This window comes from Salmo salar, chromosome 11 (assembly GCF_965601325.2).
Source record: "Salmo salar chromosome 11, fSalSal1, whole genome shotgun sequence".
Lineage (NCBI taxonomy): Eukaryota > Metazoa > Chordata > Actinopteri > Salmoniformes > Salmonidae > Salmo > Salmo salar.
This window is the reverse complement of record NC_138301.1, coordinates 41,712,686-41,729,644: the sequence shown is the minus strand read 5'-3', so window position 1 is coordinate 41,729,644 and position 16,959 is coordinate 41,712,686. Positions and strand designations below refer to the sequence as shown.

Sequence of the window (16,959 nt, the reverse complement as noted above, 5' to 3'; positions counted from 1 at the left end):
GTTATTTTGTTTATACCAGCATTACCTTATCCACAATGATGCTACATGGCTGACCTTAATGAATGTTCAGCGATGATTGTTTTAACAGCTCTTCATGAGACTGACTGGGAGTTAAAGGAGACCTTCAAGTCAAAAGGAAACAATGGGTCCCATTTCTCTGAAGGTAGCCATGTCCCAGCCTGAACTCTCTCAGTCTACAGTATCACACTGTGCCAGAGGACAGCAGTAACCTCAGCAATAATCATCCTATTCATAGCTATGAAAATATGAGCACTGCTGGAGCTCCAGAGGTGAAAATCATTTCCAGAGTCTGTGAGACTTGGACAGTTGATCCCAGACACAGTCCCCTCGCCACTAGTGTGTGTCTCAGCCTGGCTGCCATAGACTGCATGTGCAGCCCAGTTAACAGCTTCACTCTTTGGCTACGATCTGAATTGTTGCACATCTTTTATATATCTCTCTCTCTTCAATATAAATAAATACACTTGGGAAATTTGATAGTTTTTGAAGGAAGCTGAGCAATCTTTTAGGTTTGAGTCATATTTCTCGACATTTCCTACATGCTACATTTTACATTAAGAGCATCTGCTAAATGACTTATCTAGAGCATCTTACAGTTAGTGCATTCATCATATGATAGCTAGGTGGGAAAACCACATACCTCAGTCAGAGTAAGTATACTGAACAAAAACAACATGCAACAACTTTACTGAGTTACAGCTCATATATGGAAATCTGTCAATTGAAATAAATTCATTAGTCCCTAATCTATGGATTTCACAGGACTGAGTAGGAGCGGTGCCATGGGTGGGGCAGGGAGGGTATAGGCCCACCCATTGGGGAGCCAGGCCCAGCCAATCAAAACAAGTTTTTCCACACAATAAAATGGCTATATAACAGATATACTCATTTTCATCAGCTGTCCAGGTGGCTGGTCACAGACGATCCCACAGGTGAAGAAGCAGGATGTGGAGGGCCTGGGCTGGCATGGTTACACATGGCCTGCGGTTGTGAGGCCGGTTGGACGTACTGGCAAATTGTCTAAAATGACGCTGGAGGTGGCTTGTAGTAGAGAAATTAACATGCAATTCACTTGTAACCGCTCTGGTGGACATTCCTGCAGTCAACCTTCAAATTGCATGCTCCCTCAACTTGAGACATCTGTGGCGTTGTGTGACAAAACTGCACATTTTAGAGTGGCCTTCTATTGTCCCCAGCACAAGGTGCACTTCGGTAATGATCATGCTGTTTAACTTCTTGATATGCCACACCTGTCAGGTGGATGGATTATCTTGGCAAAGGAAAAACACTCACTAAGATGGATGTAAACAAATTTGTGCACAAAATTTGAGAGAAATGAACTTCGTGCGTATGAAACATTTCTGGGATCTTTTTTTTTCAGCTCATGAAACCTGAGACCAACACTTTACATGTAGTGTTTATATTTTTTGTTCAGTATACATTTTTCCTCAATAAAGTAGCTATCAGAAAGGTCAGTGCTCATAAGGTACCTTATTCAAAGACATACAAAGCTTCCGTTTCAGTTGACATGACCTGCACTTATGATACCAGTGTTACGCACACCTCTTGGAGGAACGCAACACCCTGCTACACTCAACTCCCCGTGGAGTGTAAGAGGTATGTAATTGTAGGTGCAAGTAAGGATGAAAGGCAGAGAATATTACCGTTTACTAGGAATTTAGGTGAGGTGAGGTGCCTTCCCCTCCCCCCAGGAACAAATGAAACAGAATAATACAAACTTAAAGTGAACAAGTTCAATAATCAAAAACACAGTCCTATTGGCACACGCATACCTCAGAAGTAGCAGCTACAAAATACTTTCACCAAAACTGTCTCTGCACAACAACCAACACAAAACATCCAAGAAGCTCTCACTTCCTGACAAAGGAACACTGGCTTTTCAAGCTACAGAAGGAGTCGCTAATTGCAGACAGCTGTGTCTCCTGACGAGAGGGCGGGGTCAGAACACCAATCTGAAATGGGGCCAACCAATCAGCTGCTTTGGACTTCAGAAAACCATTTCCTGAAATACACACATTCAAACACATACAACCCATAACAGAAACTGGGGAACGTAACACCAGTTTACTACTTGAATATTGTATGATGTCATAATCTCAAGAAACCTGTCGTAGTAGTTCTAGATGACCAAGGATGTTGATGTCAAGTGTCATGTTTTGTTTAGGTAACCATTATACCACCATTATGTATACCACACCACTAAAACGTTACCTCATAGGAACAATGTGATGGAGACATGTTTTAAAACTACAGAGGTTTATGTGGATGATCCATAACTCGAGGCAGTAAATTGATGGTGGTCTGGTTTTGCTATAAAGGGGTGTCAAGTGTTGGCAAGTAGCCTGTCGGGTCAAATCTACCGATGTGCCCCTTGAGCAAGGCTCTTAACCCTAATTGGATAAGAGCGCCTGCTAAATGACTAACATGTAAATGTTAAATGTAAATGTGGTCCCTTCCTTTTGGGACACCTCTGACCTGGTGAGTGAATTGCTCCTTTGCATGCCACTATCCTTTGTAGCCCAGGTGGTAAGGGTAGGTAACAACACATCCGCCATGCTGATCCTCAACACGGGGGCCCCTTAAGGATGCGTACTCAGTCCCTTCCTGTCCTCCCTGTTCACTCATGACTGCACGGCCAGGCACGGCAGGCACAACTCCAACACCATCATTAAGTTTGCAGATGACACAACAGTGGTAGGCCTGATCACCGACAACGATGAGACAGCCTATAGGGAGGAGGTCAGAGATCTGACTGTGTGGTGCAAGGACAAGAACCTCTCCCTCAACGTGATCAAGACAAAGGAGATTATTGTGGACTACAGAAAAAGGAGGACCGAGCACGCCCCCATTCTCATCAACGGGGCTGTAGTAGAGCAGGTTGAGAGCTTCAAGTTCCTTGGCATCCTAACATGGTCCAAGCACACCAAGACAATCGTGAAAAGGGAACGACAAAACTTTGGCATGGGTCCTCAGATCCTCAAAAGGTTCTACAGCTGCACCATCGAGAGCATGCTCTATTGTTTGTTACTTTAATTTGTTACTTTTTTGTAGGTATTTTCTTAAAACTGCATTGTTGGTTAGGGGCTTGTAAATAAGCATTTCACTGTAAGGTCTACAACAGTTGTATTCGGCGCATGTGGCAAGCACAATTTGATTTGATTTGATTTTGATTTGATTCGTCTTGGGCTACATATGTTTCTTGTGTTGACAGCTTAGGTTACTTTTAGAAGCTCTTGTAAAACAATATAACAATATATTGCATGATGGTAATCATGTGTTGGTGTCTGATCTAAAGATATCATATGCTAAACTTTGAGGAGATCTGTGTTTATGTATGAGGAGTATCAGGTGAAGTTTGTCATCACCTATAAGAACTTCATGTACCAAGACAATGTGTTAAAAGGTGAAACGTCAAGAGATAATCAAGAAAACCCATCTGCATTTTGTGTTTTCATCCTGTCACATAAACGTCTTGGCAACAGTCTCTTGTTCCTACCCAAGAATACAAAGAGCCCTTCTATCTCAGATACTTCAGGAGGCTTTTATCTGTCCACCCAGCCCTGACTTAAACACAGAGTGTTTTAAATGCTCCACCACATTAAGTAATCGAAAGCCTTCACTGACATCTACGACATTTACAAGATCATCCTGACCTGACACTGACGTCCAACCCCAAAGTCGAGTGACAAACTACCTTCCCCTGAGCTCTACGTCATGACCAAAGAACTCTGAGCCTGCTTGTGTTTCAGCCAAGGAGAACTCATGGTGACCCATGGTCAGAGAACATGTGGGTAGTATTTAGCCCCAAGGAAGTCATTCAGTCACACGTGTGTATCCGTCTAGCCGGTATGACCTCTTGCCTTCTCTATCTCTTTTTCTGTGTGTGTGTGTGTGTGTGTGTGTGTGTGTGTGTGTGTGTGTGTGTGTGTGTGTGTGTGTGTGTGTGTGTGTGGGAGGGGGGGGGGGGGGGGGGGGGGGGGGGGGGGGGGGAGAGAGAGAGAGAGAGAGAGAAGGAGAGGTTGAGAGAGAGCAAAAGAGAGAACACGAGAGAGAGTCTGCAGTCAGAGGAGAAGTTAACATGCTGAGAGAGAGAGCGAGAGAGAGAGAATCTTCCCAGGGTCAATGTGGAGTGGATCCAGTGTTTATAGGCCAGTGTGTTTATGTGCGTGTCAGTCTGGGGTCAGGGGAGAAGTCAACATGCTCCCACAGGAACACAGCCAGTCACAAACAAGGAAGATCACAAGTGTTTCAAATACCTGCTCTGATACTCATTGGGTGTGTGTTTGTTGAGTTAGCGAAGACATTCCAGTCAGATAAATCGTTGTAGCAGAGTTTAAATGCCATCTCTTTCACACCATTATATCTTATCAGATGAAACGTCATTAGGAGAAGTGCCTTCAATGTTATCACTATGTTTTTACAACGTCACAACTAATACTATTAATACAAAACAATTATAATATGCTATTCAGTTTTTGGGATTTCGACTGTCTTGTTTTGTGTTTCACAGGTTATTGGTGGGAGCTCCATATGAAACCAATGGTCACCACCAGACAGGGGATGTGTACAAATGCCCATTGGGCAAACGGTCCAATGGCAGCTGCTCCAAACTCAACCTAGGTACAGTATAACTATCAACTCTCACAGACTTGACATGTGCCTACTGTGCCTCATGAGATGGATGTGTGTGTGTTGTAGCCGTTAGAGTGTGTGCATATGTACGTGCCTTATATGTGTGTTCATAGGTTGTGTGAGAGTGGAATCTGGGGACCGTGCTGTTCATTCCACCTTTAACAGTTTATGTACATTTCCACGTCTGTATCCTCCTAGGCATCACGCCACACGTCCACACGTTTACTTAGATGAGACCTATCTGTACTGTGTTGTACAGAGAGACACAGCAAGATGTGTGAACTAGCTGGCAGATATTGTATGGTGTAGACACTGCTACGCCTGGCTTGACAACTTTAACGAACCTAGTTCCCAGAAGCTCTTTTCCTGCAGTCAAATTATCAAATCGCCCTCTAATGTTGTTAATATTTTTTCATAATTTCATAATTAATAAACATTATTTCAAAAAACCTGCTGAAAATCCAGTGTTTTATTATATTTCAGTCTTCTCTGATGTATATAATGTGTCATATTGGGACGCACAGACATTTCAGCTCTATATCTGACATGGTACAGATGTCTTCTTTTAACCCCATAACCATGTGTGTGAGGTGTCTACTTTTGTTTCAGACTAGATTTGTTTAAGACTACCAATAATCACTCTGTTACCCTGATTTAGCCCACTGCAGTAAAATGCTCTGGACACTGCCTCAAAGGACAGGTGTTTCGTCCTTTAGTTGGGAGATCTAGTATCATCTAGTATCACCTTCTTACTGCCATGTATAGTCAGTGGGTTTGCAGAAGCTTGTGAAGCGACTTGCCCGCAGGTACATAGCATAAGTGAAAAATATACGCAAAAGTCTTCAAAAGCTATAGAAACATCAAGCTGTTAGAATAAACATTGTTATTTCTTTGACACTGTCTTTTCTTGTTCCTCAAGGAAGGATATCTCTGACCAATGTCGCCGAGCGAAAAGACAAGATGAGGCTGGGGATGACGCTGACAACCAACCCCAAAGACAATAGCTTTGTGGTTAGTGATGAACACACAGTCTATCAAAAGTATGGCGTCATTATGTGTGGTTTCCACAGAGACTAACTTGGTGGTCAATTTCAGGGGTATGTGAAGAACAGTGGAGGCTGCTGAGAGGAGCGGCTCATAATAATGACTGGAACGGAGCAAATGGAATGGCATTAAACCATGGGTTTGATGTATGCGATATCATTCAACCTATTCCGCTCCAGCCATTACCATGAGCCCGTCCTCCTCAATTAAGATGCCACCATCCTCCTGTAGTGGCACAGGAACCACATTTTGTTTTTCTGATGACCTTTTCATCCAGCGTAGGCCCATGGTACACGGTACATGTCTCAAGGGTACTTGCTGTGCTGAATGTGTTTTCTTGTGTGTTGTACAGGTCTGTGGACCCCTATGGTCCTATGAGTGTGGCAGCTCATACTACAGCACTGGGATATGCTCTCGAGTCAACGCCAGCTTCAAATTCTCCAAAACCATAGCTCCAGCCTTCCAGAGTAAATACAGAGCATGCCCCTTTCCTGTTTGGCAATGTTTTATGGATCTTCTTCCATAAGTATAAGTCATTATTGATTGTAATGCATTAGACTGTTTCCCATTGCTCATCCGTAAAGGTTGCATTGATGGTGCAGTTCAGACATTATTGTGTCTTTCTCTGCTAGGGTGTGAGACCTACATGGATATAGTGATCGTTCTGGATGGTTCCAACTCCATCTACCCCTGGACGGAGGTGCAAGCCTTTCTTATCAACATTCTACAGAAGTTCTACATTGGACCAGGCCAGATACAGGTGAGTTATGGGAAATGTGTCGCTCTGGCTAACCTGGTTGAATTGCCTGTTATGCCCCAGTTTTCATGGTTCAACTCTAGGTCTGGAGTGCCAAAGGATGATGTTGTCTGAGTCTAAGTTGCTGATTAGTAGAATGAAAACCAGACGTGATTTGTCCCTCCAGACCTGGAGTTAAACAGCCCTGTTATAATGTATGTGAGTGATATTGTTCAGGTTGGAGTGGTGCAGTATGGGGAGAAGGTGGTGCATGAGTTCCATCTGAATGACTACAAGTCAGTGGAGGAGGTGGTGAAGAGAGCAAGCAACATCCACCAGAGAGGCGGAGAGGAAACCAACACGGCACTCGGCATCAACGTTGCTCGGTAAGACTCCCTAACTGATATGAAACTACATCAGCAATATCCCTAATATTGAATCAGTATAGTATTGAAAGTTGTCAATCTATTGTATCTCACAACAAATACAACTATAATGACATACAGTAAATTATTGTAAATGACACTAGGTAATAGTAATAGAAGACTATTAAAAAAACATTAAATACTGTATTTGTTACCTTATTCTGGGTTATTACTCAAATCCCACTTTTTGGCTATAAACTTTGAACCTTTCAAATATGAATTTAATAAATCACATGCCACAGCTCAGAAGCATTCAAGCGAGGAGCCCGACGAGGCGCCAAGAAGGTGATGATTGTGATCACTGACGGGGAGTCACATGACAGCCCTGACCTTCAACAGGCCATCGAGGACAGCGAGAAGGATGGCATCACCCGATATGCCATCGCTGTGAGTCACCCTCTCTGTCTCCTTCCTGTCCTCTCTCCTGCTACACCATCACTGTGAGTCACCGTCTCTGTCTCCTTCCTGTCCTCTCTCCTGCTACACCATTACTGTGAGTCACCCTCTCTGTCTCCTTCCTGTCCTCTCTCCTGCTACACCATCACTGTGAGTCACCGTCTCTGTCTCCTTCCTGTCCTCTCTCCTGCTACACCATCACTGTGAGTCACCGTCTCTGTCTCCTTCCTGTCCTCTCTCCTGTTACATCATCGCTGTGAGTCACCGTCTCTGTCTCCTTCCTGTCCTCTCTCCCTTGTTTAAGTTTTTCCACTGCCGTTGCTCTAATGTCCAAAAGTTATCAAAATGTCATAAACCACTAAATGTGAGCATAACTGGAAACAGCTGGTCATTTTTGGAGGCATGAAGCAATGTTACGGTAGCTAGTAAATAGAGAAGGACCTGTAACTAACTAGCTAACTGACAATAAGTGCATTTTTCCACCCCACATTTAACTAGCTAGCTAACATTTGTATTTTGTTATTTATTATGGATCCCCATTAGCTGCTGCCAAGGAAGCAGCTACTCTACCTGGGGTCAAGCAAAATGAAGGCAGTTAAACAATTTAAAAAACATTACAATACATTAACAACAGATTTCACAACACATTAAGTGTGTGTCCTCAGGCCCCTACTCTACTACCACATATCTACAACACAAAATCTGTGTACCTGTGTGTACAGTGCGTATGTTATCGTGTGTGTGTATCCATGTGTCTGTGCCTGTGTTTGTGTTGCTTCACAGTCCCCGATGTTCCATAAGGTGTATTTTTAAATTCTATTTTACTGCTTGCATGAGTTACTTGATGTGGAACAGAGTTCCATGTAGTCGTGGCTTTAAGTAGTACTGTTTAACTGACAGATAGAAAGTAGACTAGCTACAGTTATTACATATATTTACAGTTAGTCAGCTGCTGCTTCTACTCTCTTTTGCTAACTACCATAATACTGCTTCATGCCTCCATAATGACAAGATGGCTACAGTTACTGTAGTACAATGTTCATTTTTTCTGGTTTGGGACATGTACACTTTCAACGCACATTGGGATGTGATGTGAGCTTCACCAGTGTTCCAAAGAGTACAGAGGTTTACACAGAACCCAAACCGGCTGTGCGCGTGCGCCATCGTGCGCCATCATGCATACATTTATTTTGTCCACCCACACCAAACGCGATCACGACACGCAGGTTAAAATATCAAAACAAACTCTGAGCCAATTACATTAATTTGGGGACAGGTCGAAAAGCATTAAACCTTTATGGCAATTTAGCTAGCTAGCTTGCACTTGCTAGATAATTTGTCCTATTTAGCTAACTTGCTGTTGCTAGCTAATTTGTCCTGCGATATAAACATTGAGTTGTTATTTTACCTGAAATGCACAAGGTCCTCTACTCCGACAATTAATCCACACATAAAACAGTCAACCGAATTGTTTCTAGTCATCTCTCCTCCTTCTAGGCTTTTTCTTCTCTGGACTTTATATTGAGATTGGCATTACCGCCACTGACCTTGTTCGTCTTTCAGTCACCCACGTGGGTATAACCAATGAGCAGATTGCACGTGGGTACCTGCTTCTATAAACCAATGAGGAGATGGGAGAGGCAGGACTTGCAGCGCGATCTGCGTCAGAAATAGTAAGGACTTCTATTTTAGCCCTTGGCAACGCAGATGCTCGTTGGCGCGCGTGAGCAGTGTGGGTGCAATAATTGAATAACATAGATTTATACATTTATTTTGCAACGCTTGTGCACCCGACGTGAGCGGTGTAGTCAGGGTATTAGACAGAGCCTAAACGGTTTAGTACCCTCTCAAAACGTATATACACAGCCAGCCAAGTGGTTGAAGGTGTGAATGATCTTTCCAAGCCCACAGAACACTTTGGTTGACACCGCTTTGGCGTGGGGTTCTCCTGAGCTTATTCAGCCCATAGATGATGAGGTGAGGGGCCCAGTCAAACCAGGCCATGGGCATCTAAGAAGAGAAGGGAGGTGCTGAGTTCATTTGGTTGCTGACAGCTGGAATTTGTGACAGCAGGCAACAGGGACACGGTCCACCAAAGGATTGGAAGTTGGAACCACCCTTCTCTGGTTAAACTTCTAAGTCTATCTAAAGTGTGCCAGTTTCCCTTTTGGTGTGTGTGGGCAACAGGATTGTTGAGTCACAGTTCATACGTGAGATGGCTCTATAGTAGGGCACTCTACAGCAAAGTCTGGTGATTGATGTCTCTGCCTGATTGTCACCAGGTGCTTGGCTACTACAACCGGCGTGGAATCAACCCAGAGGCATTCCTGAATGAAATCAAGTACATCGCCAGTGACCCCGATGATAAGCACTTCTTCAAGGTGACTGATGAGTCTGCCTTGAAGGACATTGTGGACGCGCTTGGGGATAGGATCTTCAGTTTGGAAGGTATTCCATGTAACTCTGTAAAACAACCATCTGTAAACCACAAACTAGACCCAACTCATTTCCTTTTCCTGTACTCAAAGAAAATAATTCCTCCTGCTGAACTCACCCGGTCTTCGTCTACAGGGACCAGTAAAAACGGGACGGCCTTTGGGCTCCAGATGTCCCAGGCTGGCTTCTCTTCACACTTCGTGGAGGTGAGTCTCACCACTGCTGCCGGTATACCCCCCACATACACACACAGCGCTTTCTCCTACTCCTGACAGGTTTCCACCCCCCCATCCCATCCCTCCCCTCCCTCACTCTCCAGGTTCCTGGGGGGCATGCTGTGATGCTGAGGTCATTCTGATTAAGGAGCCCCTCACTGACGACAGTCATTGTTCCACTTTGACCTTCCAGAGGTGGAAATAAGACACTCTGAAGTCCCCAGGGGGTCAAATCGTAGCAGGGAAAGCTGAAAGAACATCTCACCAGAGAGTTTTTATTTTACCTTTATGTAACTAGGGGCAGAACGACACATTTTTACCTTGTCAACTCGGGATTCGATCTTGCAACCTTTTCGTTACTTGTCCAACGCTCTAACCACTAGGCTACCTGCCGCCCCCCAAAAATATGTTGGGGTGTTTTTTCTGGAAGTTTTGGTTGCATTCAGACCTGATAGGGGCATTGTGTTGGCTTTGGGCTTGACACAGCTGGAGAGGTATCCACAAGTCTCTGTCCAACTCTTGTTTTCTACTGTAGCTTCATCACCATCCTCCCGCATGTACCAGTTTTCCTGTTTTCTACTGTAGCTGACATCACCATCCTCCCCCATGTACCAGTCTTCTGTTTTCTACTGTAGCTGACATCACCATCCTCCCCCATGTACCAGTCTTCCTGTTTTCTACTGTAGCTGACATCACCATCCTCCCCCATGTACCAGTCTTCCTGTTCTCTACTGTAGCTTCATCACCATCCTCCCCATGTACCAGTCTTCCAGTTCTCTACTGTAGCTGACATCACCATCCTCCCCCATGTACCAGTCTTCCTGTTTTCTACTGTAGCTGACATCACCATCCTCCCCCATGTACCAGTCTTCCTGTTTTCTACTGTAGCTGACATCACCATCCTCCCCCATGTACCAGTCTTCCAGTTCTCTACTGTAGCTGACATCACCATCCTCCCCCATGTACCAGTCTTCCTGTTTTCTACTGTAGCTGACATCACCATCCTCCCCCATGTACCAGTCTTCCAGTTCTCTACTGTAGCTGACATCACCATCCTCCCCCATGTACCAGTCTTCCTGTTTTCTACTGTAGCTGACATCACCATCCTCCCCCATGTACCAGTCTTCCTGTTCTCTACTGTAGCTGACATCACCATCCTCCCCCATGTACCAGTCTTCCTGTTCTCTACTGTAGCTTCATCACCATCCTCCCCCATGTACCAGTCTTCATTTTTTTTCTTTCTTTTTACTCTCTCCATCTGTGTCCCAGATTCAGGTTTGCTGATGCAATAGCTTTGATTTTCCAGTTCCACGCCACAGTTGAAGCACAACCTGACTAGGGAACAATAAATATATCCCTTTTTCTTAAAACAATAAATAGGGAAACTACAGCTGGGTGACAGGGATGGCTGGAAATTCCGTACTCCAGAAGGCTGGATTCCAGGGATAGCACTTTCTCAACAAACGCAACCCGAGTGTTGAGAGTAGGATAACTTATTGGAAAGACTTCGAGAGCCTTAATGAAGGAGAAAACTGTCCCAAAAGACCAGATGGTTTTGTTGAATGTGGAGTGTGCCAGCTTGATTCTGCTCAAGTCCTACATACCCAGACATCCTATTCTCCAATGTAGTCCAGCTAGCCAGAGCTCTATATGTTTGTTTATTGCTATGGCTTCCTCCAACTCAGAGTAATAATGTTGAAAAGGGATTCCCAGATATAAGGCATTGTTTCACACCCAGTTGTGTGTAAATGGCCGCAGGTTGGACGATGAGAATGGACATGTTCCAGGTAGTCTTTATTGTAGATATTCAGATCTCAACAAGCCTGAAGAGGTGTATAGTGGGGATTATTTGGAGCTACATCACCATGGAAACAGGGTGCACCACCACCAAAACAGATACCCACAGAGTCTAGCACCCCACAGCTGTCAGAAACTGACGTAGGGTCAGTCTGTGAATCAGTCACTCAGTGAGCTAGACGATTCCATGTCCCAGGAAGTGGGCGAGAAGTAGTCCAAGAGTGTTCCGTCAGTTGTATGCTAACTGGTAGCTAACCGTTGGAAAATGTTCCGTCTGCATATTATGCGTGGCAGAGGAGGGACTAGATTAGCCTCGGGGAACACTGTAATTATAAAACTGACATATATTCAAAGTAGGATGAACAAATGTCCACCGTCAGCCCATATGCTATCTTCTTCTCCCGTGTGGTTACTGGTTACTGGTTGGTTACTAGTTGGTTACAGGTTGGTTACTGGTGACAGTGTTTTGTCCTTTTTTGATGACCCAGACCCAAAAATGCCCCTACTATAACGTATTATAATGATGATGAACCTGTAACGTTTCTCATCAACATTCTTTCATATTACTTTGTGTGGTGCATACAGGTGATGGAACACGTGTTTGTGTGGTGCATACAGGTGATGGAACACGTGTTTGTGTGGTGCATACAGGTGATGGAACACGTGTTTGTGTGGTGCATACAGGTGATGGAACACGTGTTTGTGTAGTGCATACAGGTGATGGAACACATGTTTGTGTGGTGCATACAGGTGATGAAACACGTGTGTGTGTGAGAGAGAGAGAGCGTTTGGCTAACGCTGTAATCATTTGGAGGATCCATGCAGGCTTAACTTATGATCCTCTCAAATGTCTCCAATGGCTTTTAAATCAGTTAGGGAGGAGAGTGAAGGAACATATAATGAATGTGGGTAGGCAGACTTACGTTTTGACTGATTTATTGTTTATTAAGCTATTGTTGGCAGAACTGGTGAACGGTCATCAAACTCTTAAAGTTTCTGCAAAATAATCCTTGCTGGAGTCTGGGGACTAGAGGGAGGCTGGGGATTGTAGCCTGGGAGGAAGGATGATTTGATTTAGAGAGAAAGGATTTATTTATTTATCATTATCATCATCAACCTGTGTACTCATCACCTTCTCCATTTTATCATCATTGCCTGCTGAACCAATGGCAATACATGCACGCGCACACACACACACACACACACACACACACACACACACACACACACACACACACACACACACACACACACACACACACACACACACACACACACACACACACACACACACACACACACACACACACACACACACACACACACACACACACGTCACAATATGTTTTTATGTTCACACTAAGTGCCTGTCTCCAAACTGTCCCTAAAGGATGGGATCCTGGTGGGGGCACCGGGGGCCTACGACTGGAATGGAGCCGTCCTGAAGGAGACACGACAGGGGAAGGTGGTTCCACCCAAGTCCTCCTACTCACAGGAATTCCCAGAGGAGCTGAAGAACCATGGCGCCTACCTAGGTGAGGGAGGAATTGACGATCTAAAGGATTGGTCACAGAGGTGTTTGGTTTGGGTAGATCTATAGACTCCTCCCCCTGATCCTCTCTCTGCCCTTCATCCTCTCTCTGTCATTCATCCTCTCTCTGTCATTCATCCTCTCTCTGTCATTCATCCTCTCTCTGTCCTCTCTCTGTCCTTCATCCTCTCTCTGTCCTTCATCCTCTCTCTGTCCCTCATCCTCTCTCTGTCCCTCATCTTCTCTCTGTCATTCATCCTCTCTCTGTCCTTCATCCTCTCTCTGTCCTTCATCCTCTCTGTCCTTCATCCTCTCTCTGTCCTTCATCTTCTCTCTGTCCCTCATCCTCTCTCTGTCCCTCATCCTCTCTCTGTCCCTCATCCTCTCTCTGTCCCTCATCCTCTCTCTGTCACTCATCCTCTCTCTGTCACTCATCTCCTCTCTCTTCACCTTTACTGACTCTACAGTCTACTGTTCACCCATCTCCTCTCTCTCTCTTCACCTTTACTGACTCTACAGTCTACTGTTCACCCATCTCCTCTCTCTCTCTTCACCTTTACTGTCTCTACAGTCTACTGTTCACCCATCTCATCTCCTTTTCACCTTTACTGACTCTACAGTCTACTGTTCACCATCTCATCTCCTCTTCACCTTTACTGTCTCTACAGTCTACTGTTCACCCATCTCCTCTCTCTCTCTTCACCTTTACTGTCTCTACAGTCTACTGTTCACCCATCTCCTCTCTCTCTCTTCACCTTTACTGTCTCTACAGTCTACTGTTCACCATCTCATCTCCTCTTCACCTTTACTGTCTCTACAGTCTACTGTTCACCCATCTCCTCTCTCTCTCTTCACCTTTACTGTCTCTACAGTCTACTGTTCACCCATCTCCTCTCTCTCTCTTCACCTTTACTGTCTCTACAGTCTACTGTTCACCCATCTCCTCTCTCTCTCTTCACCTTTACTGTCTCTACAGTCTACTGTTCACCATCTCATCTCCTCTTCACCTTTACTGTCTCTACAGTCTACTGTTCACCCATCTCCTCTCTCTCTCTTCACCTTTACTGTCTCTACAGTCTACTGTTCACCCATCTCCTCTCTTCACCTTTACTGACTCTACAGTCTACTGTTCACCCATCTCCTCTCTCTCTCTTCACCTTTACTGACTCTACAGTCTACTGTTCACCCATCTCCTCTCTTCACCTTTACTGACTCTAGTCTACTGTTCACCCATCTCCTCTCTCTCTCTTCACCTTTACTGACTCTACAGTCTACTGTTCACCCATCTCATCTCGTCACCTTTACTGTCTCTACAGTCTACTGTTCACCCATCTCATCTCCTCCATCTCTTTTGCTTTCTCACCCATCTCTCTCACGCGCTCTCGCTCTCTCTAGCTCTCTCTCGCTCTCTCGCTCTCTCTCACTCTCTCTCACTCTCTCGCTCTCTCTCACTCTCTCACTCTCTCACACTCTCTCGCTCTTCCTCCTTCTCTCCCTTGCTTTCTCTTTCTCCCTATCCTCATCTTCCATCTATCCCACTCCTTCTCTCTCTCTGGATAGACATGTGGCAGGCACAATGGTTTAGCACCAGGCCTCGCTGCAGCCCTCTCTATAAACCACTCCACTGCTCCACCGCTTCCCACTGCACCCCATCACACTGCACCTCATCCCACCCCGTCCCACTCCACTCTACCACCACTCCTCCTGCCTGAAAGGCCCTCTGCTTTTCCCATCAGCTGCTGGCTGGCCTGCATGCCTGCCCACGGAAGCCATTCCAGCCTCATTAGGAATATAGGACAGAGGCATGGGTCTGGACATGCTCACTGACAGAGGGGTGGGGAAATGGGGAGGAGGAAGACAGAGAGAAGAAGGAGATAGAGAGAAGAGGGAGAAGGGAGAGATGCAGACAGACACAGAAAGGATTACCGTGGTTCAATGCAGGCCATTGAACTTTGTTTCTAAACGAAGCCGATAGGATAGTTGCTTTTTATAAATCAGGTCTGGCTCATGCAGTTCATACAACCCAACCAGAGGATTTACAGTGGCCTATGGTGAACACACAGACACACACACATTGGTATGCCTTTATTTGGCCCATTTGATGGTGATGTTGTGCAGAGAGAGAGTGGGTTTCACCACACACCGTAACAACTAGCTGACATTCCTCCCAGATATTATATAAGGAACAGGCTTTGTGCTGCAGGGAGAAAGAAGCTGTGGAAACAGTTCAAGACAACTGGGCAATCCAAGGTGAACATAGGAGGTCAACACAAAGTGAAGCTGTGACAGATAGGAGAACTTTAGGCTGATTTAGCAATTATGACAATCCTCTATCACTGGGTTTAGTGAATACTCTGGGTTTCAGTAATGATTGAATCATTTGGACTCAACAAGGAAGTGTGTGTGTGTGTGTGTGTGTGTGTGTGTGTGTGTGTGTGTGTGTGTGTGTGTGTGTGTGTGTGTGTGTGTGTGTGTGTGTGTGTGTGTGTGTGTGTGTGTGTGTGTGTGTGTGTGTGTGTGTGTGTGTGTGTGTGTGTGTCCAGGTTACACAGTAACATCGGTGGTGTCGGCCAGGAACGGTCGGCTGTATGTGGCAGGGGCACCGCGGTTCAACCATACTGGCAAGGTCATCATCTTCACCCTGAAGAACACTGGTAACCTCACCATCCTGCACTCCCTCAAAGGACAACAGGTAGACTCAACAACTGGGCTTCCCAAACTCTAGTTTTAACTGGGACCCTAAGACATGTATACCACCTATTTGATTGACACAATCATGTGTTTTGTTTGCCACAACACTATCCTGAACCACAACCCAAGTCCTAAACTCCAACCATAAACTGAACAGTTACACAGTGGTGTAGCACACACTTCCACTGCCATTACTCTCTCTTTAAAAGACATATGAAGACCATCCAAGACCCTGATAGTCTCTTATGCTCATGGACCCCACATGGACCCTTCTCAATCTGGCACGCCCATCACCATCTGAGTCCACCATGACAGTAGTCCTTCCAGTCCTTTTGTCAATCTGGCAACCCAGCCAGGACACAGCATCCATGATAGTCTGCACTACTGGTAGTTCCAAGACCTGGGACAAATGGAGTCTAGACAGCCTTCCCACGCCCCCATGTAGCCAACAACATTACACAGTTCCCATGTGTTTCCCATCCCATTCCCGTCCCCCTTAATTCAAAACACACACATTCCAAATCTACATAGTGAATAAAAATAGAAAAACAAGCTTCCAGCTACAGTAAACAACACCAGCTAAGAGGATACTAAAGACAGAAGAGGCAGCGAGATCCATAAGAACACTCATTGAGAGGAACAGACCTGGGTTCAAATACGATTTGACATCATTTCAAAGACTATAGCTGGGCTAGACTGAGCTCGCCTGATGCAATGGAACCAATGGAATAGTTCCAAAAGTGTAAATCATTGGCAGCCCAGATAGGCTAAAGAAAATGTTAAACATATTTGAAAAGTTCAAATGGCATCTGAACCCAGGTCTGGTTGTTGCATTGAGATAAAAGGCTGGGTTGTTTTGCGGAGCCAATTAGCCTCTATGGGGAAACATCTGGGTCTGTTACCTGAACGATGATGATGACTGGAATGCTATGCTAATGAACGCTAATGACGTTTGCTGGGGGGTTTTAATGATGTGGTGAAAGACGTGTGAAGGATGTGGTGAAGGACGTGTGA

At 45.1% G+C, this 16,959-nt stretch overlaps 1 protein-coding gene across 1 annotated transcript in view; it reads left to right on the top strand.

Moving 5' to 3' along the window:
- LOC106591088 (integrin alpha-11) overlaps positions 1-16,959 on the top strand; it is a 215,535-nt gene that overhangs the window by 33,973 nt on the left and 164,603 nt on the right. The window contains exons 3-12 of the mRNA XM_082957948.1: positions 4,553-4,662; positions 5,594-5,685; positions 6,071-6,185; positions 6,351-6,478; positions 6,692-6,840; positions 7,122-7,266; positions 9,558-9,723; positions 9,847-9,917; positions 13,114-13,258; positions 15,798-15,946. Coding sequence (XP_082814074.1) covers positions 4,553-4,662; positions 5,594-5,685; positions 6,071-6,185; positions 6,351-6,478; positions 6,692-6,840; positions 7,122-7,266; positions 9,558-9,723; positions 9,847-9,917; positions 13,114-13,258; positions 15,798-15,946 — 1,270 coding nt within the window. The remainder of the gene's footprint in view (positions 1-4,552; positions 4,663-5,593; positions 5,686-6,070; positions 6,186-6,350; positions 6,479-6,691; positions 6,841-7,121; positions 7,267-9,557; positions 9,724-9,846; positions 9,918-13,113; positions 13,259-15,797; positions 15,947-16,959) is intronic.